The sequence below is a fragment of the Lonchura striata genome, chromosome 3 (genome assembly GCF_050655825.1).
Source record: "Lonchura striata isolate lonStrDom1 chromosome 3, ASM5065582v1, whole genome shotgun sequence".
In the NCBI taxonomy this organism is placed as follows: domain Eukaryota; kingdom Metazoa; phylum Chordata; class Aves; order Passeriformes; family Estrildidae; genus Lonchura; species Lonchura striata.
In genome coordinates, this window is record NC_140705.1 from 57,691,923 (window position 1) to 57,705,455 (window position 13,533).

General features: G+C 34.4%; 1 protein-coding gene across 2 annotated transcripts in view; it reads left to right on the top strand.

The window, feature by feature from the left end:
- The window catches only part of ESR1 (estrogen receptor 1), a 182,188-nt gene that overhangs the window by 117,218 nt on the left and 51,437 nt on the right, over window positions 1-13,533 (top strand). For both annotated transcript variants that reach the window (XM_085576600.1, XM_021540602.3), the window contains exon 4: window positions 2,239-2,355. In XM_085576600.1, the coding sequence (XP_085432726.1) occupies window positions 2,239-2,355 (117 nt within the window). The remainder of the gene's footprint in view (window positions 1-2,238; window positions 2,356-13,533) is intronic.

Genomic DNA, 13,533 nt, shown 5'->3' on the forward strand with positions numbered 1-13,533 from the left:
TTACATGTTTTCCCATCTATTGAAGTCATGTTGGTTAAAATAAACCAAAAATTATAATAAATATTAAATGCGTTATCTTTTTCCTAGATTTACAGGAAATCTGGTACTTTGATACCAATGTATGCCCATCACACACAGATCCTTCTGGATTTAGCAGCCAGATTTTACATTCTTTATTCTGTGAAGTCAATCAAGCATTTTGAGTGAACATTGCATTGTCTAAGGTGCAGATCATGTGCATGAAAACAGACTATGCTAACATTTAAAGGGTAAATTAATGATAAAATTCTTTAAAAGGAAAAAAAAATTATATTAATGTAGGAACTGTAGCTCTATTACAAATAAGATTATTTTATGTACTATTCTACCAGCCAAGTGTTTCTTTCCAAACACTTGTGGTTTGCACAAGTAACTACAGATTCATAGCCAAGAAGAAGGTTATCATCCACATAAGCATAGCAAAAATAGGATGGCTGCCCTGATGATATTGATTACATCTGATTTTTGTTTTTTGCATGCAGTCAACTCTGTCACTTTTTTTTTTTTAACTTTTGAACACTATGAAAATAAGCCAGTGCAGCAAAGGTGGTTAGCATGATTTCAGCTTTGACCTAAGTGGAATTTATCTGCTCATTTTAGAGAGATCTATGTGGTGTTCTTCATTATTTGCTGATTTCAGAGCCTGCACTCATTCACCATGTGAATTTACTTTTTAACTTCACTAGGAAGAAGATTAGCTATTCTTTCAAAGTACTTCTTTGTTTTTAAAAAGAGTAATTAAAATTTTCCATCTTTATCTCATGGTATTATTCAAAGTTTGCTAATGAAACAAAAATTGAAGTCAGGTAATTGAAGTCAGGTCACTGTTTCAATGCTGTTTAGTGTGACTCTATACAAGTGCATTTTCTTAAAAATATGATGCTTTTTTTCTTGCTCCTTTTCTCTCTAGATACTACATATGTGGTTGAGGCTGCTTTTTTTCTGACTTGATTTTTTAAAATTTCCTTACATGTGAAAGGTTTTGAATCGGATATAGGTCTGTATCCTACCAGAGGAACTGAAAATTAAAGCATTCTCTCATGCTGGGTTGAGATGGTGGTTCAGTTTACCACAGTGCTGGAGCAAAGCATATGAATTTTCCACTATTATTTTGTTCTATCTGGTCGACCTAAAAAAATAATAGTTCTATCTATCTGAGACAGGGCATAGTCGGCTGTTCCCCTATTAACAAGTTTAGAGGCTGGCAACTTATTTTGATGAGATCCCAGTTATGCAGCATTAGAGAGCAGATGCTCCTGGTGTAATCTGATAGCAATTTTTACTCTATTTTCTAATTTGTAGTCAAGGATAGATGATTTGATGAGACCAAGGCCTCTGTGAAACCTCCACCCTACTTTACCTCAAGCTGATCCCTTAACCTCAAAGAAAGAACAAACAGTTCTGCAGTAGCTTTTTTTTTTGCATGTGTTTGCTGTACCTTCGTTATGTTCAGATGAATGCAAGAACTATGGTTAGCAAATGGTTGTCAATGGTTGGCAAGTAATTTTATAGCAGATTTAAGCACACTATTTTTTAAGAGCAAATTGGAGTAGATGCTTTTTGGCAGTAACAAATAATGCTAAAGAGAGTAAGAAATGAGGAAGAGGAGTGCTGAAGGAGAATACCATACCTATACAATAACAATCTTGGTTTTGGCATGTGGTAATTTTAGAATTTGTCATGTCAGAAAATTTTTGCACAAAGCAGTAGACATGCAGCTGGAATTAGTGACTGCTTTATCCCTGAGGTACAATTAAGTATTTGAGGATTTTTGCTTCTGTTTTATGTTGTTTGTTTCTTTACTGGAACTGACTGTCATAGATAATATCTTTTGTGCGTAGATCTTTTTAATTTTGTAAACCTCATTTTCTGCGGTCTATTGGTTAAACATCAGCACAGGCACACAAAACCAGATGGTGTTGTATTTCTCAGTCTGAGAGCATGGAAGTCAAGGCACTTGTTCATATTAATAGATCCTCTTTTGTGGTTGCTTTAATTGTTCACTCTATTAGTTAGTGTACAGACGTTTTAATTTAAAGAATTTGAGAATGTGTGGCATAGAGATGTCAATTTCAAAATCTGTATGAACAGTTTTAGGAGAGGTTATGATGGTAACCCTACTTTTTTTCCCAAGATGTTATAGTAATTTTTGTTATGTCCGTGTATAACTGTGTCCTTACTTTCCCTCTGGTTTTACAGGGCACAATGACTACATGTGTCCTGCTACTAACCAGTGCACCATTGACAAGAACAGAAGGAAGAGTTGCCAGGCCTGCCGACTGAGAAAATGTTACGAAGTGGGAATGATGAAAGGTGGTATGTACATAGCCATCATCAAATCTTCAGCATTGCTGTCTGCCTGCCTGCCTCATTGGGCAGTTGATACGGTTTTTAACTAAAGGAGGTTATAATAAAATGAGAATAGGTTACAACACAGAATAGGTTAAAATCAGGAGGCTACAATACAAGCAGAAGCTATTGATTTTATTGAGTTGAACTCTATCAAATAAAAATTATTTTAGTAAATAAAAAATGAAAAGCTCTGGAATATCATGTTATCTTGTCCAAATTTGCATGAAAAATAAGAGGACCATTGATTTCAACAGAATTAGAATTCCTCTGTTATTTTTAACTCAGTGTTTTTTTCGTCTTTCATGGCAGGCTTCAGATCCTGATGAATGAAATTTAATCCAATATTTTGCAGCATTTTGCAGTTCAGTGGGAAGAGCATTGATAGTCTCAAATCAGTTCATATTTGTTAAATAAACTTCTCAATATGTAATTTTTATTCTGTGAATCCTGGAAAGGAAAGTTAATTTCTCTGTTCTGGTACTGTACATGTATTTTAGATGTGAATTAATTTAACCCAACAATATTAAAGGCTTACTTATTTTATAAGAACCGCAATAAATGACACTTTACTGGAAGATATGTAATAATGATGGCTTGTTGTAGCCTGCTAAAAATTTCACATATCAATGAGGAGTAATGGAAAACCTACATCTATAGGAAAAATTTAGCAAACTAGTAAGTGCACAGAGCAGAAGGGATTAGATCCCATATATTTTGTATGTAAAGAGCTAGTTAGATTACAGACTGGTTCTTCCTTTCTTTGGCACACCTAATGCTTACTTATGCCACAGAAAGTCTGCTGCAAGACAAAAGAGTAGCTCATCATGTTTGTCCTTTCCTCAACAAATAATTTGTAAATCCAGCAAAAGTAGGCTGAGTCTGAGAATCTTAGGAGAAAAAGGGAAAGACTAAAGGAAAAATGATCAGTTGCTGCTGCACTTGAGATTGGATCTGCATTTTTCTCAACTCAAGGATTGGGAAAGAGCAGAGACTGATTTTATTAATCTCAATTTTGGGATGCAAGCAGCAGGAAGACATAAAATCTGCTTTTCCTTCTAGAAGTTAAGAGGATGGTTGATTTTTTTAATGAGATTTTATGTATTGATCTGAAAGTCATGGATTATATGGCTAGAACTCTTCAAAGGGTATGTAGTTAATAACACAGGTATGATCCAAAAAACATAGAGGTTCAAGAAAGGCACACTAAAACCAGATAATCCATACATGAAATGCCATGCAGATTTAGCTTTGACCTTGTACACATGTCAGATCATAGTTAGGATTTAAATTATGCTTTATGTTGATGACATTACGTTTTTCATTTGGCACATTTACATACAATTACACTTAAGTGTATTTAATTAATGATCCACTGTTCCAGTTTTATGTTTTTTGTATCTCTTCTCCAAGATGCAGTCTCTAATAGGTTTTTGACTATTCTATATGTAACTGTTTTATTGTCATAAAAATTGTTAACAATTTCTCAATTAGCATTTTTTATTTAAGTACTCCAACAGAAATACTGCAATTCTGTCCAAATTTTCTTTCAAATACAAATGTTCTGTAATTGTTTTTTCATACAGTGGTTCTCACCTGAGAAAATTCATCTGGATTTCATCCTTTCCTTTTACAATGTTGTAATATTTATATAGTCACTACAAGAATTGGAAGCTCAAAAATAGTGTTGTGGTATTTTTATTGTTTTGTAGTTGTGGTTTTCTGCTTTTAAGAAACTAAACTCACAGTTTATAAACAAGATCAGGATCAGCATAAATTTTATCTGCTCTTATAGTACTACTAATAATGCAAGAAGTCCATCACTGGTTCATAGGCAAGAGTTTTTAAATATTTATTTTATGAAGTCTTAGTAAAAAAAAAATCTTGATATCCCTCAGAAGTAATAAATCTTTCATAGCTGGAGATGACTTCAAGAGTAGTTAATGTGCATGAAGTAAAACATTCAAAGTTTTTTTGGAGTCATTATTGATCCCCTACTGACGCCATGGATGTTTAGGGAATATCAACTTTTCTTCTAAATCTAGACTTTTGTAATTGTCATATTTTTCTCAGATGAAGATAAAGGTTAAGTAAATATTCTTTTTATGCCATCTGGCTTAACTTTTAAGTGATAATGTTTAAATGTTCTTAATTTTAAATTTTTTTCCTGAAAAATGCTATGAAGATTTTATCTTTTAATAGATATAATAAAACTTTTCTTCAATATACTAAAATAATGTAGCTCTGTAATTAGCTCGAGATTCACAATGTCCTTCAAAAATTCCTAGTTCTTGTGATTGGTTTTTTTAATTTAATCACCTCATGTTCATGTTGAAGGATTTGCTTTTTTTTTAAGGCATTAATGCTATCATAAACTTCAGTATTTGTTTGTGTCTTATCTCACTTTTATTACCATCTCCATAATTTGCTTATGATGATACAACTTTTAGATATAATGGAAAATGTATGTAATCTTTCTTTCCCCTAGATGTAATCCCAGTTTTTCTTCTACACTAAATTAGCTGAGGTTTCTCAATAAATTTTAAAAGTTGACAACCTGTGACTTTTATCTGCCATTTAAGTGATATGAGTAATAACTGATATGAAATATGGACTTTCAGTAAACATTGTGGAAGGTAGGCAAAATCTTGATTAAACATGTCTGGTTAATTCTAAACATATAATATAGAATATGGTTGCTGAAGTTTTCCTCATAGAAGGTCACTTAATGCAGAATGAAAATGTTCATATATGTTATATTTAGTAGAGTGGACACAACTGAAATATGTTTTAGAGGCTTCATGCAGAAAAAAAGGCAGGCTTCAAGTGGCCCTTGAACTGTGTGGTAGGAACATTTACTGATGAGTTCCTCTTATGCGTTCCTGTGGAAATTTTATTGATTTTTTTTTTTCTTTCCTGTTCTTGGGTCTTTTAAAAACTTATTTCAGTACTGAAGAGTTTTTTTTTTTTCTCTCCTCTTGTGTTTGCAAGTGTTTCCTTCTGCATCTGCTCCTGCGCTGCTTCAAGAGACAATTAGACTGCAAGAATCTCTGCTGATGTGGTGGGCATCTGAGGCATAATTTCAAGCACTTAAATTTTGTCCAAATGCTTCATTCTCTCTTTCTGATTAAACAAACCCAAGGGACCTTAAACTTATGTGTTATTAATTAGTTTATGCTCTCCTCTTTGTACATGAGGGTAAAGTGGACACATCAAATAAAATCCTTGCTATGTCCCTTTTACTTGTGTTCTGTACCAGGGGAGAGAAGCCTTGTTTTTCTTCACAGTCTGGGTAATGACTCCTTGAAGCTTGTTTGAGTCCTGGTTTGGGGAAGTGTACAACAACTTTCACATGATGCAGGATGCCAGCTTTCAAATGGAGTTGTTACAGCAGTTGCAACCTTGAAGCTCCAACCATATGTAAGGTGCAGGTGTCCTCTGCTCCAATACAGACCTAGCTTTGTTTCTCCATTGTTTTAAAAGCTTTCTGGTGACTTGAGCCCAAAGACCTTAATTTTATGAAACCCAAAAGTACCTTGTTTTATTGTTTTTATTAATTATTTTTATAGTGTGGTAAGTGAATGAGGGTTTCTACTAATTAACATGCTGCATTCTTTCCCTGTCGTTTCAACGTGTGACAGGACAGGTTTATCATTAAGTGCTGTGTGCAATAGGAGCAACAGGGTGCTAGTGGCTATGGCAAAAAATTGGCATTATGCTAAATTCAAGATACCTAAAGAAAAGTCCATTATTTGCCTGACAGTCCGTGTTTAACCACCGTGACACCTACATAATTGTTTCAATTGTTGAATGCTGATGGCATCCTAATGTCAAATCATAGGAAATGGGGCCATCAAGGACTTGAGTGCTCATGTGCTACATTCAGATGGTGATTTTGTATATGACATGGGGCATTTACTGTCTTTGAACAGCCTGAAATTTCAGGTTCTAGAGAGAAGATTCTGTATACTGATTGTTGTGATAATGAAATTGCAGAGTTACAGCACATTTGTAGCCTTCATCTTTCAGTGTTACCCTCATAATTTGTCTGAGAATGCTTCAGAAATTACTGTTATGCTACCCAGGGAGTGAAACTGTCTGCTGGCTGTAACAGAGTGCTAAAACCACATACCATTTGATTGTAGACACTTTCATAAACTCCTAGAGATTGGAGTCTCTAGGCTTCAGTTTTTCTCTTACATTCTTTGGAAATGGTTACGGGCCTCTAAGCCAGTCTAGTTCAGTGCAGCAGTCTTGCTGAAATTTAAGATAAATTTTTACAGGGAAAATGAAAAAAACAAATTTTTCATTCTCTCAGAGAAGGACCTTGCTTTTTTTTGTCTTTAAATTGAGAGAGCTATGCTTCCTTGCTGAATTCTATATTTATTCATGAAAAATGTCTAGAGAGTTATTAAAATAATTCTAAATGTAGAAGTAAATTGATGTCTGATGCAACCACTGGATGGGCTCAAGGTCTTCTACATTTTCATGTACTTATCTTTTAATGAACTATTATATTAAAACGGGAAATTAGTGAATGAAATGAAATGGATTGTGGACGTGAAATGATTCTGGTTTGTTCGAGGAGAACCTCAATGATACTTATTAGACATACTGTTCTGTACTCAGCCAAACAACTGTAGGTGGGGCCTGATAAATGTATTAGGAATTTAAGTTGAAATTGTTGGGCCAAAATTATGTACTCAGGCACATTTGAAGCAAAGTTTTGTGAGTTTACAGCAGTTTTCTGGGAAAATAAGGTGGAAATGAAATCAGATTTTTTTAGTGAAATATTTTTTCTTCTCTTTACACACATAAAGCAGGGATCACTACCATTAAATTGTCACAAAATACAATATTCCTGTGTTCTGTCCCCAGAATTACAGAGACCGTTATTGTGAACACCTTTGCCGTGATTTATCTTCCTATTCCACTTCATAAAATGATCTGTGCTAGGAGGACATCTAGGAGGTCTTTTATTGAGCCACCTGCTCAAAGCAGATTCAGTAGTGAATTTATACATGGTTAAAAATTTTACAGCCAGGTGGAAAGGGGATAAAATAGGACAAATTTTCTTATGCTTAGTTATACGCTATAACAGAATATGTAAAAAAAAAAGAATGAGGAATGGATGCAGGATTTTTAATGTGTAACTTTGAACACTTGCCTGAAATGGTAAAGCTAATTATAGTTGTATATTAGTTTACATAGGCTTTTTGGTATTTTCATACTTTTTTAATTACTTGAGTAATTCCTAGAGTACTAGAGCTATAAGAGAGCTCAAGAGGGACTTTTTATAAGATAATTTTGTGGTAGGACAAGGGCTAATGGCTTCAAACTGGAAGAGGGTAGGTTTGGATTAGAAAATTCTATTCCCTGAAGTGGTGGAGAGGACTGGACCAGGTTGCTGAAAAATGTTGCCCCATCCCTGGTAATGTTCAAGGCCAGCTTGGATGGGGCTCTGAGCTACCTGGTCTAATGAAAGGTATCTTTAACCATGGCAAAGAGGTTGGAACTAGATGATCTTTTAGATCCTCTCCAACCCAAAGCCATCCATGATTCTGTGATTGTATGATTCTAGTTCTTCTCTTGGTTAGACATTTACAGTTCAGTTCTCCCACTCAGTCCTGATATCTGGCCAAACACCTCCAATACTCAATTTCTAAAATGTAGCAATTAAAATTTCTTATTGTCTTTGAGATTTATATCAATGGACTCATTGTCTTAAAATGACTGGCTTTCCCAAATCATGGTTGATGTAAAGGTAGATAATGTTCCTCAAAAGGTTTATTGCTATCCCTGAAATGTCTGAAGGGGCAATGTAAATATTGTCTAAAAATGGGGCAGTTGCCATATTTGCTGTGACCAAAACTTGGTATGAGTTTATCAGGAGTGTTGACACTAAAAGGGATTAATTTGAATGGTGGATTAATTGAACTTCTCTTGTTTCACTTCTACATGTTCTAAGATGCTCTTTAAAATGTGTGCTATGACTGCCAAAGATTGAATACAAAAATACAGATTAGGATGAATCATGCCTTGCACCTTCATCTTTAATTTAATAGACCATTGGTTCTCAAACTGTGCATTATAAATAGTCATTAGAGACCCCAAATGACATTTGCCTGCTTGTTAACATCTGTTTTTTGTCACCAGGCCCTTAAGACTTAACATGAAAGACTAGTTTTATGATCTGTATTTTAGTTAGTAGGAGTTCCGGAGCACTGAGATACGCAGTGTGACTTGGTCAATGAGCAAACTGGTACCAGAGCAAGGAGTTGAACAAGAATATCTGAACCCAAACACCTCTCCCTCTATCTCCAATAGAAGGGGGTCCTGATTATAGAGGAGAAATAAGCTCCAGTTTGGAAAAGGATAAGAGATATTTTTTGAGAAAAAACCTCACATAAATAGACATACAGAACTCAGGAGACAAAAAGGCTGTAACATCCAGGTGCACAGACTGAACACAAATCTGTTACTTATTTATTGTACTGTCTAGATATCTTTGTCAGAAACCAGGCTGTTAAGCACTGTCACTTGGGGCAGGTCTGTTTGAGATTAGACATTAAATTCTGATTAATCTTTTCAGAAGATTTCAGACAATGTTTCTCATTTAAATTAATTGTCGACCCACCTGGGTTTTCAGCACAATTTACATCACTGTTTTATTTTCCGAAAGAGAAATGGGAATGAAATAAGAGGTTGATTGTCTGAATCATATTCAAAAGAAGGATTTATTTAGGCTATGAAATTTGAATTTGGAAAATGGTGTTACTTTTCTGTGACCAGAAATGTATTTATGTAGAGAGATTCAAGCAGAATAGTTCCCAAAAATCTCAAAAGTCTTTAAAATCACCTTGCAAGGACCACTATGCTGAGATACATTACAGTATTAGAACCTACATTGTAGTCATAGCTTCAACAATCTTTGTCTGTTACAAATCTATCAAGAATGAAATGATATAATTGATTTCTACTTATGTACACCAGCTACACTGACCTTATATTTGAAAAGGAAGCTGTAGGATTCTGTTTTATTTCAATGAAGCATTATAAATCTGTTGAATTCAACAGAGATGTGCCTAATAAGGCTAACCTGTAAAGTGAAGTTGTCATAAGAGGCTTAGGAGACAGCTGCCTTGCTTGTATCTGCCCTTTGGACTCTAAGGCCAGTTTTGCTTAGACACTGCTTAGAAACTCATGTTTGTGTCCGTAAGGGAACTGTTGGCTTGTTCACAATGTTTTACTTTTGCAGTCCCTTACTTTGGCTAATGGCAGCCATGACAACAAAGTGAGCCTGGACTCAGCCCCAGAGGTTTTCCCCCAATAGTTTAGTAAATCATTCACATACATGGCCATTTGAAGAGAGGCTTTTGAATTTCTGGCCTCTTCAAACCCAGCTTCAGTTTCAGAAAAGTAGGTTTATGTCATAGGAAAATCTGTTTTCTTCCTTTGCAAACACTGGTGTAAAGGATTTGTCTGGCAACTCTGCCATGGCCCGTTCTGTGCATCCTCCCTTAACACTCTGATCATCAGTGGGGCAGTTGACTCTCTGCCTCTCTGAGAGATGCCTTCTTATTTATAATATCTTTCACTTCCCACATACGTTTTCTCTTTTATTGTCAAACAGAGTTTGATTTACAGAACATTAGAGATTCTTTCTCTCTGGCAACTTTTAACAGGATGCCAATGAGGTAGGCTGGTCATGAAGAACAGCAACGATGTTTAGAAGAGAAGGTGTTTCCAAGCACATTTGAAACACTCTTTTGACAAACTGACAAAATTATAGGCTGTTAATGCTACAAGGCTGTGTGTGTATATAGAAGTGTCAAATGTCTCCCCTCTGGGGCCTGCTGACAGGGAGCAGAAGTGTGGACAAAGAGCCTCGGGTTCAAAGGTTGCTCCAGGCTGGGAAGTTAGCTGGTAAACAATTTACCCTTTACTGTTTCCAAACTTAATCATAGTTCCATCTTTTTGTTGTCCTCTTAAACTAAAAAAAAAAAAAAAAGAAAACAGAAAAAAATCCCAAACCAAACAAAAAAAAAAAATCACAAACAAACAAACAAAAAAAAAAAACAACAAAAAAAACCCCAAACACAAGCAAGAAAAAACCCAAGCCAAGTGAAAAAAAATAATGCGTGGCTAGTGGCTATGAACTTGCTTATTGACCACATTTCTAACAAGAAAGAAATTGAAAAATATTATACAAGCCTTTTCACAGGGAGTATATTTAACTTGAATAAAATTTGAGATTATACCTGCATCTTCGAATCTAAAATGCATTATTCTGTAGTACACACGGCCAAGCAAACTTGACTGTAATTGGTATCCTACTTTTCTTTCTCTAAACATTCTTGAATATTATATATGAAGGTATAAAAGTGAAGCTTTTTAATTATCAATAGGTAGGAAAAAACTGGCTGTTGTACAGCAGAGATTCAATATGCAGTGCAATTTTAATTTTGAATCTTTTGTTTTAATGATCTGGAATTTATTTTTTGTTTTGTTTTAATGACATGTGGGAAAACACTAGGGAAGTATTTCATATGGTTAACATTTCTTTAATAAGCATACACTCATAGAATCTTGAGTTGGAAAGGACATTAAAGATCATCTAGTTCCAACTCCCCTCCCGTGGGAGTGTCATATGCAATTTTATTGACCATATGCAATTTTACTGCTGATCAGGTTCTAATGATTTGATTATATAATTACTTAGCAGTTTTGAAACCTGTCTCCATGTCCAGAAGTCTGACTGAATTTACATATGAAGCTTTATAAAACTGCCTTTAAAAATCTTGGCTCTTGCAGCTTTAAAACTCAAGTGGAAATTGTTTTAGAGCTCTTGCAAGATGCATAGTACTTCAATTTTTGCTAGAATATTGTTTTTCATAATACTTGACAATTAAGGTTCCTTTATTGGTTGAACTGTTGAATTAAAATTGATGCATTCATATATTTTAAAAACCCTTACAGAATCATTTCACTTTTGGCAAGGAAATTGTAGTTTGATAGAGTTGCCTTTTTTGGAATTAGTGACTGTGCATCATTATCTCTCTTTAACAGAGATAAAATTTGATTAAGTTGAAGGAGATTTGGGAGCATTTGTGTTTTTCAGAGAGATACTTATTTAGTACAAGAAAATGTATAAATTTGTTGCTTGTCAATCTAGGCCTTAGGTAAAGGGTTAGTAGTAATTTCTATAAATCTCTTATGAATATGATACTTATACAGATTCAGAGACTTTTCTGTCTGTGATAATAAAAGCTGCTGATGGGATTCAGAAGGAATGCATACTCTTACTGACTTTTTTTCAGACTTAATCTCTACAAAATCCAGTAGTAACATTGCTACAGTTGGTTGGTTGGTCGATTTTTTTTTTTTTTTTTAAATCCTGAAATAAAAATGCAAAAAGTAAATTTGTGGTGGGCATCTCCTCCAAACTGGTTATATGCAGCTTTGCTCAATGCATCACTTTTTTGTTCTAAGGTGAAGAAAAGCAGTGGTAGGCTTTCAGATGAATTAAAAATAAAACTATTGTTTTTATTTAACGTCTGTTTTATTTATAAACAGCTAAATATCCTTACATTTGCCACCTTTCCTCTGCTATGTAAAATCCTCATCACACACTTGTTTTACTTAACAAGGCAGGCCTGGAATAAATGAAAAGCAAACCCACAAAAACTCTGATCTTCCAGTAATCTGTGTGATGGAGGCTTAATGCTGAAGTTGTCCTACTTATATTTATTAACCATTAATGGCTTCTGTTGTCTATCACATTTGGCCTACAGCTTTCTAAGTATACCACCTTCTAATTTATTCACATTGTCAGTTTCCTTTCTCCATAGTGTGAAAGAGAACCACTTCCTGTCTGTCCTGAACCATGCATGGGGTATTTTAATTTAAAACTTTATTGTATTAGATGAGAAGCTTTAGTGTTTTGTACCTTATTAATCTTTTTGTTATTCCTGATTTTCTAGTCTTGTATCTGGCTTAGAGACAAAGCAGATATAGTCAATTTAGATATTTCTTACACCAAAGGTGTTCCACATTTCAAATCATCTTACCTATTTTTCTCCTATCCCTTTTTCATATATTTTTATGTCTCTTTTTAATTTGGGAGGAACAGAACTGCATGCAGTCTTCACTGTAGTGTGCCTCATGATAATAAACTCGGTGATTTATGAAGTTATTCTGTCCTCCCTTCCTTTCCTAGTAATTTCTAGCCTTCTGTTTACTTTCTAAACTTATCTGATATTTTTATAGTATTTTTCTAACCTCAACTTCTTGTTTATGAATTGTGTCAGCCTATCTATTCATGAGTATGTTGAACACCACAGATCCCAAGGATAAAAAGAAATTTTTTTCTCTTTGAAAGAAAATTTCTAGATGAGGAGCTATAAAATTTGTAACAAATGCTTTAGTTTCTGTGAACCATGTGGGCTTGTTCAAGCAATTATATATACATGTTTCACAGGGAAATTTAATTTAAAACCATCAAATTGATACAAAGCATGCAACAAAAATATCTGTTACAGATAGAGCATGCCTGCTATTGGGTATTGCAGGGAAGTTACCAGTGAGAATATTTCTATGATGACAATTTGCCAGAATAATTCTTGTGTTTTTCTGAATAGCAAGAATCTCCCTGCCTCTCCTTAACAGAAACTGTTTAGTGGTAGGAAAGATTGGTGTTGCTGAATGAAAAATGGGAGCAGCAACACACTTGAGAGTTTTGGCTTAGAAATAGTTTAGTGAATGGGAGAATGTAGATAGGGTAAGTAATAGGAGTGATGAGAGATTTATTGAACTCCCTTTATCTGAATAGATTAATAGAATAGAATCACAAAGCCCATTAGATTTTGAATGAATTAAACAGAAAATGCCTAATTTCCAAATACTAATTCAGTGTTGAATTCATAGTTCAAGGCAGAGGAAAAGAGATTTAAAGATTCTCCCTGTTTCTTTGAGGCTGAAAAAAACCAGCATTTATATGAAAGCATGTTGTATGTGAGATGAAAATGCTGCCAACAAAGACTAGGATTCTAAAGGTTTGAAATTTTGTGATGTGAAGAGAGCTGAAGCAAAGGTGTTACCCTTTCCCCAACTATTAGAAAGACCTGTACTAATTTCTTACAAGTG